This window comes from Budorcas taxicolor, chromosome 7 (assembly GCF_023091745.1).
Source record: "Budorcas taxicolor isolate Tak-1 chromosome 7, Takin1.1, whole genome shotgun sequence".
Taxonomy (NCBI): domain Eukaryota; kingdom Metazoa; phylum Chordata; class Mammalia; order Artiodactyla; family Bovidae; genus Budorcas; species Budorcas taxicolor.
The window spans coordinates 13,759,056-13,787,055 of NC_068916.1; the positions used below are offsets into that span (position 1 = coordinate 13,759,056).

Sequence of the window (28,000 nt, forward strand, 5' to 3'; positions counted from 1 at the left end):
TCTTTTTTGGAATATATGAGTAGTCTCATCATATTGTGTGTTAAATACTCTTGGGAGAAAAGAGAGTCTCATTCACATAATACCTTATGTTTTCAGGTAGCATATTCTTTTTTAAAAAATATTTATTTGTTTTTGGCTACACTGGGTCTTTGTTGCTATACACAGGCTTTCTCTAGTTGCAACAAGTGGGGGCTACTCTCCATTGCTGTGCACAGGCTTCTCATTGTTGCTGGCTTGTCTTGTTGCAGGGCACATAGAGCATGGGCTCAGCAGTTGTGCGCAGGCTTAGTTGCTCTGCAGTATGCGGGATCTTCCCAGACCAGGATCATACCCGAGTCCCCTGCACTGGCAGGTGGATTCTTAACCACTGGACCCGCAAAGTCCTCAAGTATCATATTCTAACCTTGATCTCAGGTTCTGAGTGTGGACTCTTTTCTGTTGCTGTCACATCTAGATACCCCCCTTGTGGTCACACGTTAGAAGAGTTTCACAATCAGGGTAAGGATTTATTAGGTGGACATTTTCAAAGGCAAGTGATGGAATTTGGTCAACCCTTTCTGATACATAAATCTGTACTCCCCGACGTTTGCATCACCTAGTGGCAGCAGTTCAATTCTAAAGTCTGGAAATCTGAGTGTGAGTCATTTCACCAGCTCTTGCTGGAGTGCCAAGTATTTTGCATTCATACCTTCATCTTACCTTATCTTTATCTTCCCATGGGGTCATAGACAAACAGGAGGATGTTAAAAGAACCTGACTTATAGATCAACAGAGAATAAAATTAGTTAGAATGACATGTTGACAGTGTATGAGATTTGCCATAGTACGTCCTTGCCAATATTTGGTATTGATTTGTATCTTTTTGTTTTTTAAATGTTTACCAACTTTGTGCTTAGTCTCTCAGTCACGCCAGACTCTTTGTGACCCCATGGACTGTAGCCCACCAGGCTCCTCTGTCCATGGAACTTTTGAGGCAAGAATACTGGAGCAGGTTTCCATTTCCTATTCCAGGGGATCTTTCAGACCTACGGATCAAACCCACATCTCTTGCACTGGCAGGTGGATTCTTTGCCACTAGCGCCTCCTGGGAAGTCCCCTTACCAACTTTATTGAAGGATAATTTACATAGTACAACATCACCCATTGTAAATGTATGAGTCCATGATTTTAGTATATTTATAGAGTTGTGCGATTATCAGCATAATCCAGGTTTAGAACGTTTCCATCACTTTGAAAAAGCTCCCTCATTACCTTTCACAGTTAATCTTCACTCCCACCCTTACAGTTTGACCAATACGTTTCTGCTTTCTGTTTCTATAAACTTGCCTTATGGAGACATTTCATATAAATGGAATCACATAATATGTAGTTTTTTGTCTTTATCTTCTTTCACTTAGTATAAAAGGTTCTAGTTCATTCGTAACATGTATCAGCAATTTGTCCCCTTTAATTTCTTCATGGTATTCCATTGTTAATGATATTCCATTGTATGGAAATACTTTTTTCCCCTCCATTCTTTGGTTAATGGGCACTTGGATTCCTTCCACTTTTCACTACTGTGAATGATGTTATGAGCATTCGTATATGTAAATGTCTATGGGAACACATGTTTGCATTTCTCTTGGGTAAATGCCTAAGCATGAGACCGCTAAGTCATATAGCATTTGTTCTTAAGTTTTTAAGAAATTTCTTGTGGCTGTACTATTTTATATTCCCAGCAGCTCTAGTTTCTCCACTTAGTAGTGTCTGCTTTACTATTATTATAGTCTATCTAGTGGGTGTTGTAGCGGGATCTCACTGAAGCTTTCTTTTGCATTTTCCTAATTACTAATGATACTCAGCACATTTTTATGTGATTTTTTTTGACCATTCATGTATCTTTTTTGAGAAACATCTATTAAGAATCTTGTCCATTTAAAAAATTTGAGTTACTTGTCTTTTATTATTGAGTTGTAAGAGTGCTTTAAATTTTTTAATATAAACTCTTTATCAAACATATTTGCAGAAAGAATTCATGAGAAGGAGAAAAGTGCTGAAAAGTATGCCTCGCACTAGAACACTGTGCTGGTGGTAGTGTGAGCAGCTAATAATACATTTACTTCAGTGATACCTGTTAATGCCATTATGAACTACAATGCTTATAGCGCAGTTTTGTGATAAGAATTCAATGGGGCAGAAATGGAAAGGGAGAAGAAAGGATAGAATTTGATGACCATTGAAAAGGGAGTGGTTGAACTGAGTTTTGGACACGAACTCCCAGAGCACCGAGAGAACACAGATGAGTCACGCCATTGTTTTCCCCATTAAATGCGCTGGGTCTGCACCACCACGTGAACGAGTTGATTTTCTAGTTCCACATTGATCTGGGCTCCAGAAGATTGGTCTTCAAAGTAAAACCTAATCCAGCAACAACAACATTTGGGAATTTGTTAGAAAGGCAAATTTTGGGTCCCATGCCCAATCTTCTGAGACTCATATTCTGAGTGTAGGGCCAGCAATATGGGTTTGGACAGGCACTCCAGTGGATTTTGATGCAAGAAACAGTTTGAAAAATTCTGCTCTAAAGCCCATGTTTAGTATGCTTATGGTTTGTGTGTGTGTGTGTTATTTCATTTTGGGGCTTTCCGGGTGGCTCAGCTTGTAAAGAATCTGCCTGCAGTGTGGGAGACCTGGGTTCAATCCCTGTGTTGGGAAGATCTGCTGGAGAAGAGAAAGGCTAACCACTCCAGTGTCCTGGCCTGAAGAATGCCATGGACTGTATAGTCCAAGGGATTGCAAAGAGCTGGACACAACTGAGCAATTTTCACTTCACTATTTTATTTTTAAAATTTGTATTGGGGTATAGTTGATTTACAATGTTGTGTTAGTTTCAGGAGGTGTGCAGCAAAGTAAATTAGTTATACATATATTCACTCTTTTAAAAAATGTTTATTTACTTATTATTTTTGGCTGCACCAGGCCTTAGTTACAGCATGCAGGCTTTAGTTACGTGGTGAGGGCTCCACGTAGTGAGGACTCAGTAACTGTGGGGCATGGGCTCAGTAGTTTTGTCTTGGGGGCTTAGTAATCCAGGGGCATGTGAGATCTTAGTTCCCCAACAAGGGTCTGAATCTGTGTCCCATGCATTGGAAGGTGGATTCTTCACCACTGGACCATCAAGGGGAGTCCCTATCCACTCTTTTTTTTTTTTAAAGATTCTTTTCCCATATATGTCATTACAGAGTATTGAGTAGAGTTCCCTGTGCTATACAGTAGGTCCTTATTAGTTATCTATTTTTATGTATAAATAGATATTATTTATCTATCTATAAAATAGATGCTAGTTTATATATAGTAATGTGTATATTCCTGGAGAAGGAAACAGCAACCCACTCCAGTATTCTTGCCTGGAGAACCTCATGAACAGATAAGCCTGGAGGGTCCATGGGGTCACAAAGAGTTGGACATGACTTACGACTGAACAACAATGTGGATATGTCAGTCCCAATCTCCCAATTTATCCCTCCATCCCCTTTCCTTATGCTTGGTTTTGTTTTCCCTGCTTGCTGGTTGGAAGCTTTGGAGAACTCTCAAGGAATAAGCTATACATTGTTCTGCATTTAATTTCTATTAGTTGGTACAATGTGGGAAAGAATAAATTAGTTTAGAGTGAGTACAGAGGACAGAAAGAAAAGAGGTTGAGAAAGTAAGACTAAAAGAAGGACAGAAGGTAAAGAAAAAGATGAAAAATATTTTCAGTTCAACTTACAATATAGATGTTACAGTGTTTTAAAAGAATGGGTTCTTGTACATCAATTATGTGTCCTATCACATGTATTTGTTCTTTTTTAAAAAAAAAATTTTTTTAATTGGAGTATAGCCGATTAACAAACACTGTTGTGATAGTTTCAGGTGAACAGTGAAGATACTCAGCCATACATATACATGTATCCATTTTCCCCCAAACTCCCCTCCCATCCAGGCTGCCACATAACATTGAGCAGAGTTCCTTGTGCTATAAAGTAGGTCCTTGGTTATCCACTTTAAATAGAGCAGTGTGTACCTGTCAGTCCCAAAGTCCTTAACTATTCCTTCCCCCCAGCAATCATAAATTTGATTTCTAGGTCTATGAGTCTGTTTCTGTTTTCACATGTATTTTTTTTTTTAATCTCATCAGACTCAGCCACAACATGGAAACCAAAAACCAAACAGATGTAGCAGAATTTCTCCTCCTTGGTCTCTCAGAAGATCCAGAACAGCAGCCCCTCCTCTTCGGTCTATTCCTGACCATGTACCTGGTCACTGTGCTTGGCAACCTGCTCATCATGCTGGCCATCGGCTCTGACTCCCACCTGCACACCCCCATGTACTTCTTCCTCTCCAACCTGTCCTTCACTGACCTCTGTTTCAGCACCACCACAGTCCCCAAGATGCTTGTGAACATTGAAAGGCGGAGCAAATCCATCAGTTACACAGGCTGCCTCACCCAGGTTTGTTTCGTCCTGTTATTTGCAGGCTTGGAAAACTTTCTCCTTGCAGCGATGGCCTATGACCGCTATGTGGCCATCTGCCACCCACTGAGGTACGTCGTCATCATGAACCCCTGCCTCTGTGGCCTGTTGATTCTACTCTCCCTGGTCATTAGCAGTGCAGACGCCCTGCTCCACACTCTGATGGTATTACGACTGTCCTTCTGCACAGAGCTGGAAATCCCCCATTTCTTCTGTGAATTGGATCAGGTCATCAAGCTGGCATGTTCTGATACCCTCATCAATAACATCCTGGTATATTTAGTGACTAGCATATTGGGTGGTGTTCCTCTCCTTGGCGTTATCTTCTCTTACACTCAAATTGTCTCCTCTGTTCTGAGAATGCCCTCAGCTGGTGGGAAATATAGAGCCTTTTCCACCTGTGGATCTCATCTCTCTGTGGTTTCCTTATTTTACGGGACAGCTTTTGGTGTGTACATTAGTTCTGTGCTTACACACTCTTCCAAGGAGACAGCAATAGCCTCTTTGATGTACACGGTGGTCCCTCCAATGTTAAACCCCTTTATCTACAGCCTGAGGAACAAAGATGTGAAGCAAGCCTTGTGCAAACTTACCTGAGGAACGTCTCCTTCTTGTAGTTGTGTCACCTACCTTGTACCTGGGCTCCAGTATGAGTCAACAAACAAGAAGAGTAGATTGGACCAAATGCCTGACTCTTACTTCAAAGTGCTGTGGTGATGAAATTCCAAAATAACTAATACAGTTCATTGTAGGCTTGAAAACTGACTTTGCTCTTCTCTAATACTGAGATGTTTAAAATGTGTGTGAACTTTTTGATTATGACTTTTTGGTCAGGTTCTATCACATTAGAACCTGAATTAGGCCTTCTTTCTATAGTGATACTGAGGGTAATGCTTTTAGGAGAATGGTTGGGATAGAAAGAGGACACTAATTACAAAATATTGTAATTATGTGAAGGGATGGATATGATCATTATTCTGGCGGCAGTAGTAATTTCATTAGGTTTATATATCAAATGATCATGTTACTTTCCACTGATTACCTGTTTTACATAGCCAGTGGAAATTAACATGACAATTTGATATATATACCTAATGAAATTATAACATTGATATATGGCAGAAATGAAACCAATATTGTAATGCAATTACCCTTAAATTAAAAATAAGGATAATTTAAATTGTCACATTAAACAACTCAAATGAATATATATTTTTTATTTACTTATTTATTTTATTTTGGTGGCACTGGGTCTGCATTATGGCCTATAGGCTTTCTCTGGTTGTGGAGCATGGAGCCAGTTGCCCTACTACATGTGGGATCTTGGTTCTCCCAGCAAGAACTGAACCTGTGTCCCATAAATTGGAAGGTGGATTCTTAACCGCTGGACCACCAGGGAAGTCCCAGTATGTATTTTTAAAAAGAGGTGGAGAGGAAAACATAGTGTCCTCTTAGCTTCTCAGGGTGAGACAATCAGTCAACATGAATTTGGGAGAAAAGAAGGAATTTGTCAAATAAAGGTCCTTTTTTGTTGGTTTTGGAGAAGAAAATGGCAACCCACTCCAGTATTCTTTCCTGGAGAATCCCACGGATGGAGGAGCTTGGTGGGCTACAGTCCATGGGTGGCAAAGAGTCAGACACGAATGAGCGACTTCACTTTCACTTCACTTTGTTTGTTTCCTTTCGTATGCAAAAGCTTTTAGTTTCTGGTAGCTTCCTTGTTTGTTTATTTCTTAAAGTATTTTTTTTTTTTTTTTACTGTGCATCATTTTAAAAGTCTTTATTGAATTTGTTATAATATTATTTCTGTTTTATGTTCTGGTCTTCTGGCTGTGAGGCATGTGGGAGCTTAGCTCTCTGACCAGGGATTGAACCTGAATCCCCTGCATTGGAAGGCAAAGTCTTAACCACTGGGCCACTTACTTTTTTATTTTTGTTGTGGTGCCTTTGCTTTTGGTGTCAAATCCAAACATTCATTGCCAAAATCAGTATCAAAGCGCTTAACCTCTGTATTTTCTTCAGGAGTTTTACATTTCAGGTGGTACATTAAAAAATTTTAATCTAGTCTGAGTTGACTTTTGTGAGTGGTGTAAGAAAGGGGTCAAGTTTTATTTTTTAATCCATATTACCTGAAAGAGTAAGTATTGACTTACTTATGGAGATAAATCAGCAGAGCCACTTGGCTCCACCTTGCCTGTCCTTTAATGTTTCCAGTCTTTTGGTGAAACATGGAACATGAAAAGCTTTATCTTTCTGTGAGCCCCAGATGAATCTTTGCATATTTTACACAATATTCATATGTTCAAAATTTATTGCTATTAAGATGGTGAACAGTGATATTACAATGCCATCCTGTCATTAGTTTATTTTGTAAAGATTTTTTGATGTGGATGAATTTAAAGTATTTATTGAATTTATTACAATATTCCTTCTGCTTAATGTTTTGGGTTTTTGGCTGCAAAGCCTGTGGAATCTTAGCTCTCCACACAGGGATTGAACCCACACCCCTTGCAGTGGAAAGTGAAGTCTTAACCACTGGACCACCAAGGAAGTCCCTCACCATTAGTTTGTTTTCAGAAAATATATCTTGAAAAATATAAACTAAGACAATTCCTATTGAAAGCATTAAAATGTAAAGTAAATTGATGACCACATGAAAATATTGACGTTCTTAAAGAAAATGTTTTTAAGTGAATATTAAAAACATGGATCATTATTTATATCTTCAATTATGGATGAAATCTCATGAAATCTACTAAATAATGGACAAAGCTGCACACTAGTGCATGGGCATTGTCTTTTTTTATCACAATAAAATTGAATATGAAGGACATAATTCAATCCAAAGTTCTCCAATGTGGAGAAAATATATCTTGAATCTATTATGTGAAAATTGAAAAAAGGTGATAATGAAAGTCTAAAAAGGGAGTAGGAAGTCTGCGTATATTGACCACAGTAATGATTGATCACAGAGGAAAATCAGATTCTGCTCTGTAAAACTGAGGTGAGAAATTAAGAAACAGAAAACATTCAACAACTCTAGAGTTGCACCATAAAGAAGGCTGAGTGTCAGAGAATTGATATTTTCGAATTGTGGTACTGGAGAAGATTCTTGAGTGTTCCTTGGACAACAAGGAAATCAAACCAGTCAATCCTATTGGAAATCAACCTTGAATATTCATTGGAAGGACTAATGCTGAAGCTGAAGCTTCAGTATGTTGACCATCTGATGTGAAGAGCTGACTCATTGGAAAAGACTGTCAAGGATAGCAGTCCCTGCTCACTGCAACTAGAGAAAATCCATCTGCAGCAAAGGAGACCCAGAGCAGCCAAAAATGAAAAAAAAAATCTTTGTAAAAGAGGAAAAGATAAAAAAAAATTAAAAAAAGAGGAAAAGATTGTTGTTAGCCTTAAGAAGAAAAAAGGAAATTGAACAAAGTTCACTTGGATACTTCAAACGCTTTTGTAGTTGTGGGATTTTAAACATTTTAGTCGATGCTAATTACTTAGCAGGGATCTTAGCCCCTGGTATAAAAGACTTGCTATTTAAGATGCTCACAACTGGATGAGAAAATGAGACCTTATGTCGAATCTCTTACCTTCCCTACCACACACAAAACAGTGTATGAAATAAATACATGCAGACTCTTCCCTGTTCAGCTGTCAGTCACATTTTTACTTGAAAGCTAATGAGAAAAGACATCATACTACTTCAGATTTTAAATGAACAGTAGTAATTAATCTCCATGAATAGGTTATTAATTCTAGACCTATTTTTCCTTTCCTTTATTCTCTAGGTAGGTAGCCCAACGGGACCCATCCCATCCTTTATTTCCAAGTTTTTATGACATATGCTAAGTTGCTTCAGTTGTGCCCAACTCTTTGTGACCCCGTGGACTATAGCCCACCAGGCTCTGCTGTCCATGGGATTCTCCAGGCAAGAATACCAGCATGGGTTGCCATTTCCTTCTCTGGTTTTATGACATATTTAGAAATAATTAATCCCCTGATACTCGTAACTTGATCTGTTCTCTATTACTTTTATGTTTTGGTACATCTGTCTCAGTTGTAGAATTAGCAGGTAATGTCAGGAAAATAAATATTGAAAATCAATCATGATAGTCAGATCCTCTTCCTCTTTTTCTGTTGGGCCCCATTACCGACTGGGTGGCTTGGGTACTGGCACCTGCAGGAGTCCCTAGTTTATGTGCCAGGATCAATTCAATGACACTTCTACTTCCTGTGTTAAGACCCCTGAGAATGTGCTTATTGATTGCCCAAAACAGGCAAGAGTTGATTCCCTAAATTCTGGTTGCTTTATTACATTTTTGCATTTTTCTTGAGAATCGATGGTTTTGAGAAAGTCTCCAAGGTGTGAACAGCTTATTAGTATACTAATGTTTAGACATGAGTGGACCTAGGCATAGTTTCTTCATTAATGGGAAATTCTGCACCATGAACATGGAGTCAGCACAAGTAACCATAGCAACATTAATCCTCCAGGCTAAGACTTTGACTCAGACAGCGCTGAGCCTAACTGCGCTGCAGCACTTGCCCTGGGAATAAGTATGACATGGTGAAGATCCCATGTGCCACAGCTGAGACCTGATGTAGCCAAATAAATGAATATATACTTGTGGACACAGTAGGGGAAGAAAAGAGTGGGACAAATGGAGAAAGCATCATCAACATATATACACTGCCATGTGTAACGCAGACATCCAGTGAGAAGTTGCTATATAACCCGGAGCCCAGCGTGGTGCTCTATGATGACCTAGAGAGGTGGGTTGGTAGGAAGGGAGAGAGGCTCAGGAGGAAGGGGACATTTGTATAATTATGGCCGATTTGCATTGTTGTACAGCAGAAAACCAATACAACATTGTAAAGCAATTTCCCCCAATTGTATACCTATGGCTGATTCATGTTAATGTTTGACAGAAACCAACACATTTCTGTAAAAAAATATCCTTCAATTAGAAAATAAATAAATATAACAAAAAATAATAAATTTAAAAATAAAATTTAAAAGAGGAATGAAATAATGCCATTTACAGCAACATGGATGGACCTAGAGATTGTCATTACCTTGAATTGTCATTATTGTTGTTGTTGTTTAGTCACTAAGTTGTGTCCGATTCTTGGGACCCCATGGACCATCAGGCTTCCCTGTTCGTGGGATTCTCCAGGCAAGAATACTGGAGTGGGTTGTCACGCCCTCCTCCAGGGGATCTTCCCAACCCAGGCATCGAACCCAGGTCTCCTGCATTGGCAGGCGGTTTCTTTACCACTGAGCCACCAGGGAAGCCCAGAGCTTGTCATACTGAAGGAAATAAGTCAGACAGAGAATGACAGATACTGTATGGTATCACTGGCATGTAATACAAAAAAATACAACAGACAAGTTAATGTAACTAAAAAGAAGCAGACTCTCAGATACAGAGAACAAATTAGTGGTTACCAGCGGGGAGGGAGGGAGGGGCAATAGAGAGGTGGGGGGAGTAGGTGGCTCAAACTATCGGGTATAATATAGACTACAGGGGTGTATTTTGCAACATGTAGATTATAGTCAGCATTTTGTAACAACTGCAAATAGTGTATAACCTTCAAAAATTGTGTAAAAAATAAAAATCACTCATTTAACTTTTCTCATGCTGTAGCTACCTTGAAAACCATACTATTTTTCTCTTTTGAGTTTTTATTATTTGTGTTGAAACAGTTGGGTTATTTATCTTAATTGCTATATACTTAGACCTGGCTTTAACCCCTGGGTCGGGAAGGTCCTCTGGAGATGGGAATGGCTACCCACTCCGATATTCTTGCCTGGAGAACTCTATGGACAGAGGAGACTGGTGGGCTACAGCCCATGGGGTTGCAGAGAGTCAGACATGACTGAGCTACTACCACAAAAAAGATTACCATAAGTCTGTGCCAAATGATCTTTGACATCATTGATTTTTGGGGGGTGGTTCCTTTATTTAAGGAAGAGTTGGACTGTGAAGAAAGCTGAGCTCCGAAGAATTGATGCTTTTGAACTGTGGTGTTGGAGAAGACTCTTCAGAGTCCCTTGGACTGCAAGGAGATCCATCCAGTCCATTCTGAAGGAGATCAGCCCTGGGATTTCTTTGGAAGGAATGAAGCTGAAACTCCAGTACTTTGGCCACCTCATGGGAAGACCTGACTCACTGGAAAAGACTCCGATGCAGGAGGAGAAGGGGACGACAGAGGACGAGATGGCTGGATGGCATCACGGACTCCATGGACGTGAGTCTGAGTGAACTCCGGGAGATGGTGATGGACAGGGAGGCCTGGCGTGCTGCGATTCATGGGGTCGCAAAGAGTCGGACACGACTGAGCGACTGAACTGACTGACTGACTGACACAAGCAAGAGGCCCAGTGCAGTTGTCAGCACATCTATTTTTCCTGGACATTCACAGCTGTTAAGCACATGATTGTCTTTTTCTTCTCTTTTTTCACCTAGCATAAAAATACTCAGGATTAACTGGTTTTTTGAATCTTCATTTCCTTATGAATGCTCCTGTGTCACAGGAAACTTAAATAAATAGACAATATCACCAAGCAAATGCTTGACATCTGAGACATCTTAATCTCGCTGTAGTAATTTGTTTATGGCATAATCATGACTGGACAAAATAACACAGTTTATTATAAGGATAGTGAGGGATGGAACAAGAAGAGGAGAGATATAGAGAACAATCCTGAGATGATAACTTCTAATTTCAGGGAGGAATTAATGTTCTGAAGTGACCACTATATCTTGCTTATGTATAGAAACAGAAAGAGGGAACACATTTTAGTACATTTCATTCTGATTCACTAATGTCACTTCCCTACGCTATTCTCCTGTCTCGCAATATCACAGTTTATTTCTTCTAGAAGCAAGGGGCATTTGCATTGGGACACACACATACACATGCAAATAACCACACATGCACACACATACTCATACATGTGTATAAAAACAGCTTAACACAATGCCAAGAGACACACTAAAGTTAAGACTGTAGTTGCCTCCGAGAATGGAAGGGCAGGAATGCAGGAAAATAAAAATGGAATATTGTCTCTATGCAAAATGTTTTGTTACTTTAAGAAGAGAACTGTTTCGCTTCTGCATTCACCATATCCATTTTTTTACCTTTTGATCTCCAGGGAAATTCTCATTTGATAATTATGTCTTCTGATGATTTACCCGCTTATTTTATTTCTAGGTGATTTTATTTTCTTATGCACAGGTAAAAAGAAAATGAAAGGAATGCTTGAGCCTTTGTTTTGTTTAGTTGCCAAGTCGTGACCCCATGGACCGTAGCTGGGACTTCCTAGGTGGCGCTAGCAGTAAAGAATTCACCTGCCAGTGCGGGAGGCACAGGAGAGGCGGGTTTAAACCCTGGGTGGGGAAGATCTGGAGGAGGAAATGGCAACCTGCTCCAGTATTCGTGCCTCGAGAACCCCATGGACAGAGAACTTGGCTGGCTACAGTCCATAGGGTTTCAGGGAGTCAGACATGACTGAAGTTACTCAGCAAGCGTGCATACACATATTATATTACTATATGATCCAGGAGTTCCACTCCTGGGTACATATTTGGAGAGAAACATGGTTTATTCAGAAAGTAAATTTTAGGTGGAGAATTACGTATCTCCTTGTCAGTAGATACTTTAAATAAGTGAATTAAATGGTCTAATCTGAAGGACAGAGATTGGGAAAAAGATAAAAGAAACCTGATGTGAATATGTGTGATTTATAAGAGACTCACTGGAGATCCACAGACACAAACAGATTGCAAACGGAAGAATGGAAAAACTTCGGGAAATCATTACCAAAAGAGAGTTAATATAGTAGTAATGTAGGCTTTAAGTCAAAACTGTTAAACTAGACAAAGATAGATAGATAGAAATAGGTAGACAGTCAGATAGAGATAAAATGGTTAATAATCAAGATTCTAGAACAATTAGAGACATATATACACCAAACAGTACTGCCTCAAAATATGTGAAGCAAACTTGACAGGAGTGAAGTGAGAAATCCAAATTTCTATGCTAACACTTACAGATTTTAATGCAAATTTTCAGCAAAGGATAGTAACTCTGGATAAACAACAACAACAATAAAAAACGACACAGAAGGCTTAAAAATCACTATAAACTAACAAAACCCAAGAGACACAAACACTGTGTTGTGTGCTTAGTTGCTCAGTTGGGTCCGACTCTGCAAACACAGGGACTGTAGCCTGCCAGGCTCCTTTGTCCTTGGGGCCTCTCCAGGCGAGAACACTAGAGTGGGATGCCATGCCCTTTTCCAGGGGATGTTCCCAACCCAGGGATTGAACCCAGGTCTGCCCCATCACAGGCAGATTCTTTACTGTCTGAGACACCAGGAAAGCCCTATATAAACACTACACACAACAAAAGCAGAAAGAACAATCCTCTCCAGTGCACATAGAACACTCCCTAGATGGTTTACATCTTAGGCCACAAAGCAAGTATCAATAAATGTGAAAATATTGAAATCATACAGTATTATTTCTGACTACAGTGGTATGAATCTGGAAATACATAATAGAATGTGTGTGCACATGCTGAAGTGCTTCAGTTGTATGTGACTCTTTGTGGCCCCAGGGACTAAAGCCCACCAGTCTCCTCCATCCATGGGATTCTCCAGCCAAGAATACTGAAGTGTGTTGCCATGGGGATCTTGGGGATCCAGGGGATCTTCCCAGCTCAGGGATCGAACCCTATCTCCTGCACTGAAGGCAGCTTGTTTACTGTCTGAACCACCAGGGAAGCTCTATATAAGAGAATAACATCTAGAAAACACACAAGTGTGTGGCAATTAAATAACACAGTCCTGAAAAGGCAGTGGTATCTTACTGATGAGTTTTCTCAAAGTTTCCTTCATGTCCCTGTTCCTCAAACTATAGATGAAAGGGTTCATCATTTGAGGGACAACTGTATAAATCACTGAAGCCACTGAAGCCACTGCAGTCTGCCTGGCTAAAATAAGGACACAACTGAGAGGTGAGAAACACAGGTGGAAAAAGCTTTGTACTTTCCACCCACTGATGGCATTCTCAAAACTGAGGAGACAATTTGAGTATAGGAGAATATGATTCCACACACAGGAACACCTCCAAATATGCTAGTTGCCAAATATATCAGGATATTGTTGATGAGGGTATCAGAGCATGCAAGCTTGATGACCTGAACAACTTCACAGAAGAAGAGGGGGATTTCCAGGTCTGTGCAAAACGTCAGCTGCAGCACCATCAGGCTGTGGAGCAGGGCATCCACGATGCTAATAAACAAGGAGAATAGACTCAGCCGACCACAAAGGCGAAAGTTCATGATGGCCATGTACCTCAGTGGGTGACAAATGGCCACATATCGGTCATAGGCCGTTACTGCAAGGAGAAAACTTTCCAAACTAGCAAGGAGAAAACTTTCCAAACTAGCAAACACCAGGACAAAGCAGAGCTGGCTGAGGCAGCTTGTATAAGTGATGCTCTGATTCTGTGTTTGGATGTTCACCAGCATCTTTGGGATCGTGGTCGTGCTTAAACAGATGTCAGTAAAGGACAGGTTGTAGAGAAAGAGGTACATGGGGGTGTGGAGGTGGGAGTCAGAGACGACAGCCATGATGATGAGCAGGTTTCCCAGAATGGTGACTAGGTATATGAACAGGAACAGAATGAAGTGGAGTGGCTGCAGGTCCAGATCCTTTGTCACTTCCATAAGAAGGAATTCTGAAACTCCTGTTTTGTTTCTGGGTCCCATGTTGTGGACAAATCTGCTAAGAAAGATGGAAACTGACAACACAATCAAATGTGGGTTTTACGCACCAGCAGGAAGCAAAACATTATCATGGGATGAGATGGAGACAAACAGAAGAACAAGAAATGTGTCTTCTGTATGCATATTATTCTGATACTTTCTTAAAAAACTGAGGCTGATAAGCAGAATGTCATCCATTGTTAATTCCCATAAGGGCTTAATGGGTAGTCATTTTTTTATATTACACTATTCATACTGTATTTTAGACATAATTTTATTTCTGTTTATTTTTGGCCATGCTGGGTCTTCCTTGCTGCCTGGGCTCTTCTCTAGTTGCGGCAGGGTCTACTCCCTAGCTGTGGCACACAGGCTTCTCACTGCCGTGGCTTATCTTTTCGCAGAGCATGAGTCTATGGTGTGTGGGCTCAGTAGTTGCGGCTCGAGGGCTCTGGGGCACAGGCTCAATAGTTGTGGTCCATGAACCTTAGTAGCTCCACAGTGTGTGGGATCTTCCTGGATCAGGGATCAAACCCATGTCTCCCGAGTAGGCAGAAAGGTTCTTTACCATTGAAGCACCAGGAAAGCAATTGTATCATTTATACTACACTACTTGGTAATTTCATAGAGAGAAGCAGACTAAGGAGGCAACTGAACATTGTGCTTCGATCCCCAGAGACCCCAGAGCCAAGCAACTGGAATAATACATAGGTGAGCGGCTAAGCACACATGTCAAGAACAAGGAGTGGGAAAATAAGGTGAACTTCACCAGACTTCCTGTCCACCCACTACCCACCACCAAAAGATCACAAGCAAACGTCAGACAATTTTATAACAGTCATCCTGTTTTAAGAGACGCAGATTTCAAATATAGCAATGTGTACGTATCAATCCCAAACTGGGACTCTTCCTTCCATTCTTCCCCACTGGCAACCAGAAGTTTGTTCTCTAAGTCTGTGAGTCTATTTCTGTTTTGCAAATAACCAACAACGTCCTTTTCATACTCTTCATGGGATTTTCAAGGCAAGAATGCTGAAGTGATTTGCCATTCCTTTCTCCATGGCACCGTGTTTTGTCAGAACTCTCCACCACAACCCATCTGAAGATATTAAGAAGAGGTGGCAAAAATACAGAGAAGAGCTATGCAAAAAAAAATCTTAATTTACCAAGATAACCTCAATGGCGTGATCACTCACCTAGAGCCAGACATCCTTGAGTGTGAAGTCAAGTGGTCCTTAGGAAGCATCACTATGAACAAAAGCTAGTGGAGGTGATGGAATTCCAGCTGAACTATTTCAAATCCTAGAAGATGATGCTGTTATAGTGATGCACTCAATATGCCAGCAAATTTGGAAAACTTAGTGGTGGCCACAAGACTGGAAAAGTTCAGTCTTCATGCCAATCCCAAAGAAGGGCATTGCTAAAGAATGTTCAGACTACTGCAAGAACTTCCAGATGTTGAAGCTGGATTTAAAAAAGGCAGAGGAACCAGAGATCAAATTGCCAACATCTGTTGGATCATAGAAAAAGCAAGAGAATTCCAGAAAAGCATCTACTTCTGCTTCATTGACTATGCTAAAGCCTCTGACTGTGACAGACCATTTTATCTGCCTCTTGTGAAACCTGTATGCAGGTCAATAAGCAGCAGTTAGAATCGGACATGGAACAACAGACTGATTCCAAATTGGCAAAGGAGTATATCAAGGCTGTATATCATTACCCTGCTCATTTAACTTGTATGCAGAGTACTTCATGTGAAATGCCAGGCTGGATGAAGCACAGGCTGGAATCAAGATTGCCAGGAGTAATATCAATAACCTCAGATATGCAGATGACACCACTTTTATGGCAGAAAGCAAAGAGGAACTAAAGAGCCTCTTGATAAATGTCATAGAGGAGAGTGAAAAAGCTGGCTTAAAACTCCATATTCAAAAAACTAACATCATGGTATCTGGTCCTATCACTTCATGGCAAATAGATGGGGAAATAATGGAAACAGGACAGACTGTTTTCTTGGGCTCCAAAATCACTGCAGATGGTGACTGCAGCCATGAAATTAAGACATGCTCCTTGGAAGAAAAGCTATGCCAAACCTAAACAGCATATTAAAAAGCAGAGACATTACTTTGCCGAGAAAGGTCCATCTAGTCAAGGCTATGGTTTTTCCAGTAGTCATGTATGGATGTGAGAGTTAGCCTATAAAGAAAGCTGAACATCGAAGAATTGATGCTTTTGAACTGTGATGTTGGAGAAGACTCTTGAGAGTCCCTTGGACTGCAAGGAGATCAAAACAGTCTATCCTAAAGGAAATGAGTCCTGAATATTCATTGAAAGAACTGATGCTGAAGCTGAAACTCCAATACTTTGGCCACCTGATTTGAAGTGACTCATTGGAGAAGACCCTGATGCTGGGAAAGATTGAAAGCAGGAGGACAAGGGGACGACAGAGGATGAGATGGTTGGATGGCATCATGGACTCAATGGACATGAATTCCAAGAGATGGTGAAGGACAGGAAAGCCTGGCATGCTCAGTCCATGGAGTTGCACAGAGTCAGACGTGACTGAGTGACTGAACAAGAACGAGGTCCTACTGTACAGCAAAGGGAACTCTGCTCAATGTTATGTGGCAGCCTGGATGGGAGGGGAGTTTGGGGGGGAGAATGGATACATGCATATGTATGGTTGAGTCCATTTGCTGTCCACCTGAAACTATCACAACAGTGTTAATCAGCTATACTCCAATATAAAATAAAAAGGTAAAATAAGAGTTGCAGATTTCAACTCAAGAGGAAACAGTCTTGATTGTGGGAGAGCGTGAATACAATACTAGTAAGTGAAAGGCGTTTGAATACTGGTGCAAAGTATAAGGAAACATGAGATGAAGATGATGGACAGTCAGGCAGGAACCTTCTGGATAGCTTTGTTCTAATAATCTGATGCATGTTCTCTCATCACAAATAAACCTACAGTGAGACACCTGTCCTCATTTCCAAACCTTACTGAGGGACATCATGTTACCTGGGGGGCATCACAGTGGAATGATGGTTGACATTTCTGCTGAGTGTTCCATCTGTATTCAGGAGAGGTAGAGGAATTGAGGGAGCCACCAGGCTCCTGGGCAAGAGGGATCATCTATGGAAGGAGGCTCAGGTGTGTTACTGCTTTTCAGGGAAAGGACTGTTGAATGGGACGGTCACAGGCAGATCACAATCTCTGTACTCCCTAGAGGTTCAATTTCCAAAGCTCCTCATTAGTCAAGCAATTGTATTATCGCTGTGATCCCAGGACTGTGCAAATCCTTAGAGACCAAGGATGCAATTCTATAATGCTATACTATACTACATATATAAAATCTTATAATAAGTTATTTTATTATATTTTATATATTATAATTAATTATAAAATATATGCTATATATTACACAAATAGCATATTTTAAAGCGTAGTTGTTAGTGTAAAAAACAACGCAAAGATTTCAGGGTTTATCTCTCCAAGGGTCATTAAATGGTTCTGATCATAATCTTAATCTTATACACAATTGTGTATATTGTACACAGTTGAATTGCAATATATTCTCTGTGACAATCCTGTCTCTGATCAATCACTATATCACAGCCACTTTTTCTAATTTATCAAAATGGCTTCAATATATATTAATAGTTTTCTTCGCTTTCTGTCTCTATGTGTGCTCAGTCATGTCCAACTCTCTGTGACCCCTTGGACTGTAGCCTGGCAGGCTGCTCTGTCCATGGAATTATCAAGGCAAGAATACTAGAGTGGGTTGTCATTTCCTCCAGGGGATCTTCCTGACCCTGAGACTGTACCCTCATCTCCTATGTCTCCTGCATAGCATGTGGAATCTTTACTGCTGAGCTATGGAGGAAGCCCTTTAGCTGAATGGTGTGCTACAATAATTAAGACCTATTAAACTGGTACAGGTGTAAATATAAGACTTGTTGATGATAATATAGAGCCCAGAAAAAGACCAGAACATAAATGAACAGTTTATTCAGGGACATATAAATGAATTTGGATCCTTACCTCCCATCAAGGCAAAACTAAATTCTAGAAAGAGTATTGTTTCAAATGTAAAAGCTAAAATGGTGAATCCCTCAAATTGAAGTAACCTTGGATTTTATTAAAAAATGTCTAGGGAGCACAAACCATTGTGGAAAGTATTGACAAGTGCACTGCATTAAAACTAAGCACTTGTGTTCATCCCATCACTCCCCAAAAGCTTTAAAAAAATATCCAAGAGTAATAAACACATGCAAAAAGAAATTTGCAGTGCATATAACCGAAAATAATAACCTGGTGATACAAAGCCACGTGAATCAATTAGAAAGAGATAAGCAACTCAGGAGAAACACCACAAACAGAAACTTAACAGAAAGGAAATAAGTATCTGAAAATTCTATCAATCATTTAATAATAAGATATACATGAATTATTAAATCATTTTCATACCCATTAGACTGTCAGTATTCTTGAAAATTTGTTGGTGATGATATAGATCATCAGTAGTTTCCAATGTCAATCTTAAAGGAAATCAACCCTGAATATTCATTGAAAGGACTGTTGCTGAAGCTGAAGCTCCAATATTTTGGTCACCTGATGCAAACAGCCAACTCATTGGAAAAGATCCAGATGCTGGGAAAGATTGAAGGCAGAATGAGAAGAGAGTGTAGAGATGAGATGACTGGATGTCATCACTGATACAATGAACTTGGGCAAACTCTGGGAGATGATGAGGGACAGGGAGGCCTGTCATACTGCAGTCCTTGGGGTCATGAAGAGTCGGACATGACTGGGAGGCTGAACAGCAACTTTCCAGTTCAGTTCAGTTCAGTTGCTCAGTTGTGTCCGCCTCTGTCGTGTCTGACAGCTTTCCAATATATGTACAAATTTGTTCAAAAGAAGACTTATTGTAACCACACAAAAGAGACTTGGTATCTCTAATACCCAATATTTCCATCCCCATTACACAACACTCTTATTTACACCAGACACATATAAGGCACTATTCAAAATGATTTATTTATAACACCAGAAAACTAGTCACAAGGAAAGAAAATTTCCAGCAGTATCAGAAAGAACATATATTTTGAAGAGCTACCACATATGACTTACAAGTCCAGAGTATTGGAAATGAGTTCATTTCTGCTGCATAAATACTATTTATTTTATTAAATGACACAGATTAGAAAAACAAGCTGATAATACAACATGAAGGAAAACTAACCTAATTGCTAAAGAAAGTAGTAAAAGTATGTGAGAACAGTAAGTTTACAAATTATGAACATAAGCACATCATGGAACCCAATGATGCTAGTTAATCTTACTGAGTCCTTTAGTACATGTCAGAAGTTGTCTGAGGTGTTTTATTGCTTCTGGGGATGGAATTCAAAGGAAGAATTGCACTGCATATGGTCAGGCTTAGGCTCTCAAAATAAGCATTTTCTCCACCTTGAGGATGAGCTTCAGATGGGACATTTGATCCTATTCATGGTGAAGAGAATGAAGGGTGTATGTTGCAGATGGCTCCATGCATTATTAAATATTAAGACCTATAGGATTGAGTCAGCTTTCTGTTTCCAGTAAACATTTTGTGATATGATGCCTGCATGTGCTGCAGCCGTCTTGGCTCACAAGGGAAACAACTGCTCCCAGGTTAAAGACACCACCTGGAGGAGTAAACAGCTTTTCTCTACATTCCCCAGATCTGAAGCCTTCATAATGTACGAGAACATTGTTTTGGCACATTCGAATCAGGGTTACTTTATCTCAGTAAAGATGAAAGCTTCCTCACTGATCAAAATTGAATGTCTTGTAATCAGCCCAAACCACTGAGACAGCAACAATATAGCAGTTACAGAGGTCAGAAAACTGAGTTGTGGTGGATGCTGGTGTTGCTATGTACATACACAGTTTATCTGTGGTGGGTATCAGGAATGACTGAGTTGGAATTTGCAAGAACAGCTCTCCACATGTTTCACAGCAGGCTTGACCATGGGATGCAATTCTGTCATTGTTCAGTCACTAAGTTGTGTCCGACTCTTTGTGACCCCATGAACTGCAGCACATCAGGCTCCTCTGGCCTTTACTGTCTCCTGAAGTTTGCTCAAATTTGTGTCCATTAAGTCAGTGATCCTATCTAACTATTTCATCCTCTGCTGACCCCTTCTCCTTTTGTCTTCAATCTTTCCCAGCATCCCAACTCCAGTGAATCAGCTCTTCCCATCTGGTGGCCAAAGCATTGGAGCTTCAGCTTCAGCATCAGTCCCTCCAATGAATATTCAGGGTTGATTTCCTTTAGGATTGACTGCTTTGATCTCCTTGCAGTCCAAGGAACTCTGAAGAGTCTTCTCTAGCACCACAGTTTGAAAGCATCAATTCTTTGGTGTCAGCCTTCTTTATGGTTCAAGTCTCATATCTGTACATGACTATTGGAAAAACCACTTGTTATTGTTCAGTCATTAAATCTTGTCTGACTCTTTGAGACACCATGGACTGCAGCAAGCCAGGCTTCCCTGTCCTTCATATCGCCTAGAGTTTGCTCAAACTCATGTCCACTGAGTTGGTGAAAAAGCATAGATTTGACTATATAGATCTTTCTCAGAACCAACGAAGAGATCAGGCAAACTCAAGGCTCTTATGTCCTGACATATCCAAAATTGCCACATTTCTTCTTTTGATGTTCCAACGATATCAGTGTATCTCCTGCCTCTGTTATCTTCTTAAGGAATGCATGCAGGAAAACAAGATTAGGAAATGGGACTCATTTGTGAAACATCACTGAGCCAAGCAAACAGCAAGTTGGGTTTCAACCTCAAGTCAAAATTCACTTAGTCACTATGTTATCTAGTCAGTTTAGAATAAGTTGGTGGGACAAGAGTCAGGCTTTCTGGTTCACCTGACATTCTTGTGATGCTGGTTCATTCTAGAAATGCCAGTACAAAGCAGAAGAGACAATCACAGGAAAGAAGGAGTCCTAACGATGAGTTTCCTCAAGGCTCCTTTCATGTCCCTGTTCCTCAGGCTATAAATGAAGGGGTTCATCATTTGAGGAACAACAGTGTACATCATTGAAAGCACGGCAGTGTTTCTGGACGAGTTAGTAAGAGCAGAACTAATGTACACCCCAAAACCTGTCCCATAGAACAAGGACACAACTGAGAGGTGAGAGCCACAGGTGGAAAAAGCTTTATACTTTCCACTTGCTGATGGCATTCTCAAGACAGAGGACACTATCTGACTATAAGAGAAAATGATTCCACAGACAGGAACACCCCCAAATATGCTAGTTGCCAAATATATCAGGGTATTGTTAATGAGGGTATCAGAACATGCAAGCTTGATGACTTGAACAACTTCACAGAAGAAGAGGGGGATTTCCAGGTCTGTGCAAAAGGTCAGCTGCAACACCATCAGACTGTGGAGCAGGGCATCCATGATGCTAATAAACAAGGAGAATAGAATCAGCTGGCCACAGAGGCAGGGGCTCATGATGACAGTATACCTTAGTGGGTGACAAATGGCCACATACCGGTCATAGGCCATTACTGCAAGAAGACTATTTTCCAAACCAACAAAGATTAGGACGAAGCAGAGCTGGATGAGGCAGCTTGTATAAGTGATGCTCTGATTCTGTGTTTGGATGTTCACCAGCATCTTTGGGATCGTGGTTGTGCTTAAACAAATGTCAGTAAAGGACAAGTTATAGAGAAAGAGGTACATGGGGGTGTGGAGGTGGGAGTCAGAGATGACAGCCATGATGATGAGCAGGTTTCCCAGAATGGTGACTAGGTATATGAACAGGAACAGAATGAAGTGGAGTGGCTGCAGGTCCAGATCCTTTGTCACTTCCATAAGAAGGAATTCTAAAAGTCCTGTTTTGTTTCTGGGTCCCATGTTATGGAAAAATCTGGTGAGAAGGATGGAAACTGACAACATCAAATGTGAGTTTTCTGCCCTAGCAGGAGAATCACAAAAGGCAAACACTATCTTGGGATGAGATGGAGACAGAGAAGAATAAGAAACATTCCTTCTGTACACATATGATTCTGTTTTTTTAAAAAACTGAACCTGATACAGCAGATATCATCCATTGTTAATTCCCATAGGGGCTTAAGGGGTAGTCACTTTTTATAATACACTAACTATACTATTTAGATTATTTGAGACACTGGGTAATTTTCTAAAGAGAGACTAAGGAGGCAGCTGAATATTCTGTCTAGATCCCCAGAGACCTCAGAGCCAGGAAACTGAAATAATACATCGGTATGTCACTAACCTTGATCTCCTTTGGACAGCAAGGAGATCAAATCAGTCAATCCTAAAGGGAATCAACCATGAATATTCATTGGAAGGATTGATGCTGAAGCTGAAGCTCCAACATTTTAGCCACCTGATGTGAAGAGTCGACTCCTTGGAAAAGACTCTGATGCTGGGAAAGATTGAGGACGGGAGGAGAATTGGGCAACAGAGGATAAGTTGATTGGATACTATCACTGACTCAATGGACATGAATTTGAGCAAACCTCGGGAGACAGTGAAGGACAGGGAAGCCTGGCATGCTGCAGTCCATAGTGTAGCAAAGAGTTGGACACGACTTAGCGACTGAACAGCAATAACAAATTGTCAAGAATTGAATGCGAAGATAAGATGAACTTTATCGAACTTCCTGTCCACCCACCCCATACCACCACAAGATTGCGAGTGAATGTTGGAAAAATTTTAAAGGTTATCCAGTTTTAAGAAATGCAGATTTGAAATATAGTGTATGTACATATTGATTCCAAACTCCCTAATGGTCCCTTCCTCTCATTCTTCCTGCCTTAGCAACCATAAGTGTGTTCTCTAAGTCTGTGAATCTGTTTCTGTTTTGTAAATAACCATAAGGTCCTACTGTGTACCACAGGGAACTCTGCTCAGTGTTATGTGGCAGCCTAGATGGGAAGGGAGTTGTGGGAGAATGGATATATGTATATCTATGGCTGAGTGCCTTTGCTGTCCACCTTAAACGGTGACAACGTTGTGTGTATGTGTGTGTGGCCATGCTCAGTTGTGTCCAACTCTCTTGTGACTCCATGGACTCTAGCCTGCCAGGCTCCTCTCTCCATGGGATTTTTCAGGCAAGAATACTGGAGTGGGTTGCCTTTTCATTCTCCCGGATGTCTTCTTGACCCAGAGATGGAAACCATGTCTCTTGCATCTGCTGCATTGCAGGTGGATTCTTTACCACTGTGCCACCTGGGAAGCCTATTAACCTGCTCTACTCCAGTGTAAAGTAAAAAGTTCAGAAAAGGGAGATGCAGATTTCAACTCAAGACAAATGGTCTTGGTTATAGTAGAGAGTGAATACAATATTAGTCAATGAGAGGCATTTGAATACTGGTGCAAAGTACAAGGAAACTTGAGAAGATGAAAGACAGGCAGGAGGCCTGGAGTAGCTTATTTCTAATCTTCTGATGTATATTCTTTCCTCATGGCTTCCTCTGGATAAGTATAGCGAGACACCTGTCCTCATTTCCAAAGCTTACTGAGGGACATTAGGTTACCTGAGTGGCATCACAGTGGAATGATGGTCAACATTTCTGCTGAGTGTTCCATACAGATCTGTATTCAGGAGGGGCAGAGGAACTGAGTGAGCCACCAGGCTCCAAGGCAAGAAGGGTCATCTATGGAAGAAGGCTCAAGTGTGTTACTGCTTTTCAGGGCAAGGACTGTTGAATGGGACGGTCACAGGCAGATCACAATCTCTGTACTCCCTAGAGGTTCAATTTCCAAAGCTCCTCATTAGTCAAGCAATTTTATTATCACTGTGATCCCAGGACTGTGCCAATCCTTAAAGACCAAGGCTATAATTCTATAATGCTTAGTATTTTATACTAATCTATACTATATATAACCCTATAATATCATAAGCTATAATATTATGTTTTGTATATTATAATTACTTATAAAATATATGCTATGTATGACACAAGTAACATTTTGAAAGCATACCTGTTAATGTAAAAAAAAAACACAAAAAAATTTCAGGGTTTCATGTTTCCTGAATCTTAATCTTGAGCATGTATTTTTCACACAAATTTTATTCATTGCAATATATTCTCTGTGACAATACCATCTCTCTGATCAATCAGTATATCATGGCCATCTTTTCTAATTTATCAAAATAGCTTCAATATATATTAATAGTTTTCTTCACTTTCTGTCTCTGTGTGTGCTCAGTCATGTTCAACTCTTTGTGATCCCATGGACTACAGTCCAGGCTCCTCTGTCCATGGGATTAAGGCAAGAATACTGGAGTGGGTTGCCATTTCCTCCTCCAGGGGATCTTCCTGACCCAGAGATTGAACTTGGGTCTTTCGCATTGCAGGCAGATTCTTTACAATTGCGCCACCTGGGAAGCCCATTAATCAGCTCTTCTCTGGTGTAACATAAAAAGTTCAAAAAAGGGAGATGCAGATTTCAACATCGGACACGACTAAGAGACTTCATTTCACTTCATAAGGTCCTACTGTGTACCACAGGGAACTCTGCTCAGTGTTATGTGGCAGCCCAGATGGAAAGGGAGTTGTGGGAAGAATGGATATATGTATATCTATGGCTGAGTGCCATCAAGGAAGCTCTTTAGCTGAATGGTTTGCTACAATAATTAAGACCTATACCATTGGTACAGGAGTAAACGTGACTTGCTGATGATAATGCAGAGCCCAGCCTAAGACCACGCATAAATGGACAATTTATTCAGGGATAGAAAAATGAATTTGGATCTCTGCCTCACATCAAGGCAAAACTAAATTCCAGGAAGGGTTTGTTTCAAATATAAAAGCCAAAATGATGAATCCCTCAGATTGAAGTAACCCTGGGATTTATAAAAAAAACCTCTGGGAGCACAAACCATTATGGAAGGGATTGACAAATGCACTACATTAAATTAAGCACTTGTGAACATACCCTGTCCCCTCAAAAAAAAACCTTAAAAAAAAAATCTAAAAGCAGAAAACACATGTGAAAAAAATTTCAGTGCATTCAGGTGAAAATAATAACCTGGTGATACAAAGTCACATGAATCAATTAGAAAAAGGGAAGGAACTCAGGAGAAATACCACAAGCAAAAATTCAACAGGTAGGAAAGAAGTAGATGAAGATAATATCACCATTTAATAATAAGACACACATGAATTAATGACATCAGTTTTATACCCATTAGATTGTCAGTATTCTTGAAAACATTGGTGATGAAATAGATCACTAGTACCTTCCAGTGTATGCCTATTTGTTCAAAGGAAAACTTATTGGAACTACCCAAAGGAGACTTGATATATCTAATACCCAGTATTTCCATCCCATTTTCAAAACACTCTCATTAATACCAGACACATATAAGACACCATTCAAAATGATTTATCTATAACACCAGAACACTAGTTACAAAGAAAGGAAACTTCCAGCATCAGAAAGAACATATATTTTGAAAAGATACAGCCTACACGTACAAGTCCAGAATATTGGAAACGAGTTCATTTTTGCTGCATAAATAATGTTTATTTTATCATGGGATACATCAGAAAAGCAAACTGATACATACAACATGAGAGAAAACAAAACTAACCTAATTGCTAAAGCAAGTGGTAAAAATATGTGAGACCAGTAAGTTGACAAATTAGAATATAAGCACATTATGGAACACAACAATACTAGTTAATTTTCCAAGGTGATTTGCATTTTTACTCTAGGGAGTACAAACCATTATGGAAAGTATAAGGACTTGTGTTCATACCCTGCCCCCATAAAAAAAAGAAACTACAGAAAGATATTCAAAAGCAATATCACATGTTAAAAGAAATATGCAGTGCATACCAACATCCACACGCCTCACAGTAGGCTTGAGCCTGGGATGCGGTTCTGCTGTGGTTCAGTCACTAAGTCGTGTCTGACTCTTTGTGATCCCGTGAATGGCAGCATGCACGCCAAGCTCCTCTGTCCTGTACTGTCTCCTGAAGTTTGCTCAGATTTGTGTCCATTGAGTCAGTGATGCCATCTAACCATTCCATCCTCTGCCGACCTCTTCTTTTTTCCTTCAACATTTCCCAACATCCTAGCTCCAGTAAGTCGGTTCTTCCCATCAGGTGGCCAAAGTACTGGAGCTTCGGTTTCAGTATCAATCCTTCCAATGAATATTCAGGGTTTCTTTCCTTTATGATTGATTGGTTGGATCTCCTTGCAATTTAAGAGATTCTCAAGAGTCCTCTCCAACACCGGAGTGAGAAAGAATCAATTCTTTGACATTCAGCCTTCCTTATGGTCCAATTCTCACATCTATACATGACTACTGGAAAACCATAGTTTTCACTATATCCTTTGTTGGTCCCAACCATAAGATCAGGCAAACTCAAGGCTCTTATGTCCACAAATTTATTTGATCCTCTCCCTGGCATATCCAAAATTTCCACATTTCTTTTTTTGATGTTCCAACGATATCAGTGTATCTCCTGCCTCCATTAGCTTCTTAAGGAATGCATGGAGGAAAATAAGATTAGGAAATGGGACTCATTTGTGAAACATCACTGAGCCAAGCAAACAGCAGGTTGGGTTTCAACCTCAAGTTAAAATTCACTTAGCCACTCTGTTATCTAGTCAGTTTAGAACAAGTTGGTGGGACAAGAGTCAGGCTTTCTGGTTCACCTGACATTCTTGTGATGCTGGTTCATTCTAGAAATGCCAGTACAAAGCGGAAGAGACAATCACAGGAAAGAAGGAGTCCTAACGATGAGTTTCCTCAAGGCTCCTTTCATGTCCCTGTTCCTCAGGCTATAAATGAAGGGGTTCATCATTTGAGGAACAACAGTGTACATCATTGAAAGCACGGCAGTGTTTCTGGACGAGTTAGTAAGAGCAGAACTAATGTACACCCCAAAACCTGTCCCATAGAACAAGGACACAACTGAGAGGTGAGAGCCACAGGTGGAAAAAGCTTTATACTTTCCACTTGCTGATGGCATTCTCAAGACAGAGGACACTATCTGACTATAAGAGAAAATGATTCCACACACAGGAATACCCCCAAATATGCTAGTTGCCAAATATATCAGGATACTGTTAATGAGAGTATCAGAACATGCAAGCTTGATGACCTGAACAACTTCACAGAAGAAGAGGGGGATTTCCAAGTCTGTGCAGAAGGTCAGCTGTAACAGCATCAGAGTGTGGAGCAGGGCATCCATAATAATAATAAACAGGGGGAGTAATATCACCAGCCCACAGAGGCGGGGGCTCATGATGACAGTATACCTCAGTGGGTGACAAATGGCCACATACCGGTCATAGGCCATTACTGCAAGGAGAGAACTTTCCAAACTAGCAAACACCAGGACAAAGCAGATCTGTGTGAGGCAGCCTGTATAAGTGATGCTCTGATTCTGTGTTTGGATGTTCACTAGCATCTTTGGGATTGTGGTAGTGCTTAAACAGATGTCGTTAATAGACAGATTGGAGAGAAAGAAGTACATGGGGGTGTGGAGGTGGGAGTCAGAGCTGACGGCTAGGATGATGAGCAGATTTCCCAGGACTGTGATAAGATACATGGACAAGAAGAGGCTGAAAAGGAAGGACCGCAGCTCTGGATCCTCTGTCACTTCCATGAGAAGAAAGTCGGAAGCACGTGTTTTATTCCTCTGTTCCATACTGTTGATAAATCTGATGGAAAAGGTGCAAT

General features: G+C 40.4%; 3 protein-coding genes across 3 annotated transcripts; 1 reads left to right on the forward strand and 2 right to left on the reverse strand.

The window, feature by feature from the left end:
* The first annotated feature begins 4,169 nt into the window (after window positions 1-4,169).
* Window positions 4,170-5,087, forward strand: LOC128051563 (olfactory receptor 7G2-like). The gene has a single exon (XM_052644191.1). It carries the CDS (start codon window positions 4,170-4,172, stop codon window positions 5,085-5,087), a length of 918 nt encoding a protein of 305 aa, XP_052500151.1.
* An 8,251-nt stretch (window positions 5,088-13,338) lies between these two features.
* LOC128051567 (olfactory receptor 7G1-like) lies at window positions 13,339-14,288 on the reverse strand. The gene is given in 2 exon segments (XM_052644194.1): window positions 13,339-13,502; window positions 13,505-14,288. Coding segments are annotated over 2 exon segments (939 nt in total). The 5' UTR covers window positions 14,280-14,288.
* A 6,958-nt stretch (window positions 14,289-21,246) lies between these two features.
* LOC128050494 (olfactory receptor 7G1-like) lies at window positions 21,247-27,968 on the reverse strand. The gene is made up of 2 exons (XM_052642751.1): window positions 27,577-27,968; window positions 21,247-21,793 (listed from the first exon to the last, which is right to left on the reverse strand). The coding sequence occupies exons 1-2, from the start codon at window positions 27,966-27,968 to the stop codon at window positions 21,247-21,249; spliced, it is 939 nt and encodes a 312-aa protein (XP_052498711.1).
* Between the last annotated feature and the right edge of the window lie 32 nt (window positions 27,969-28,000).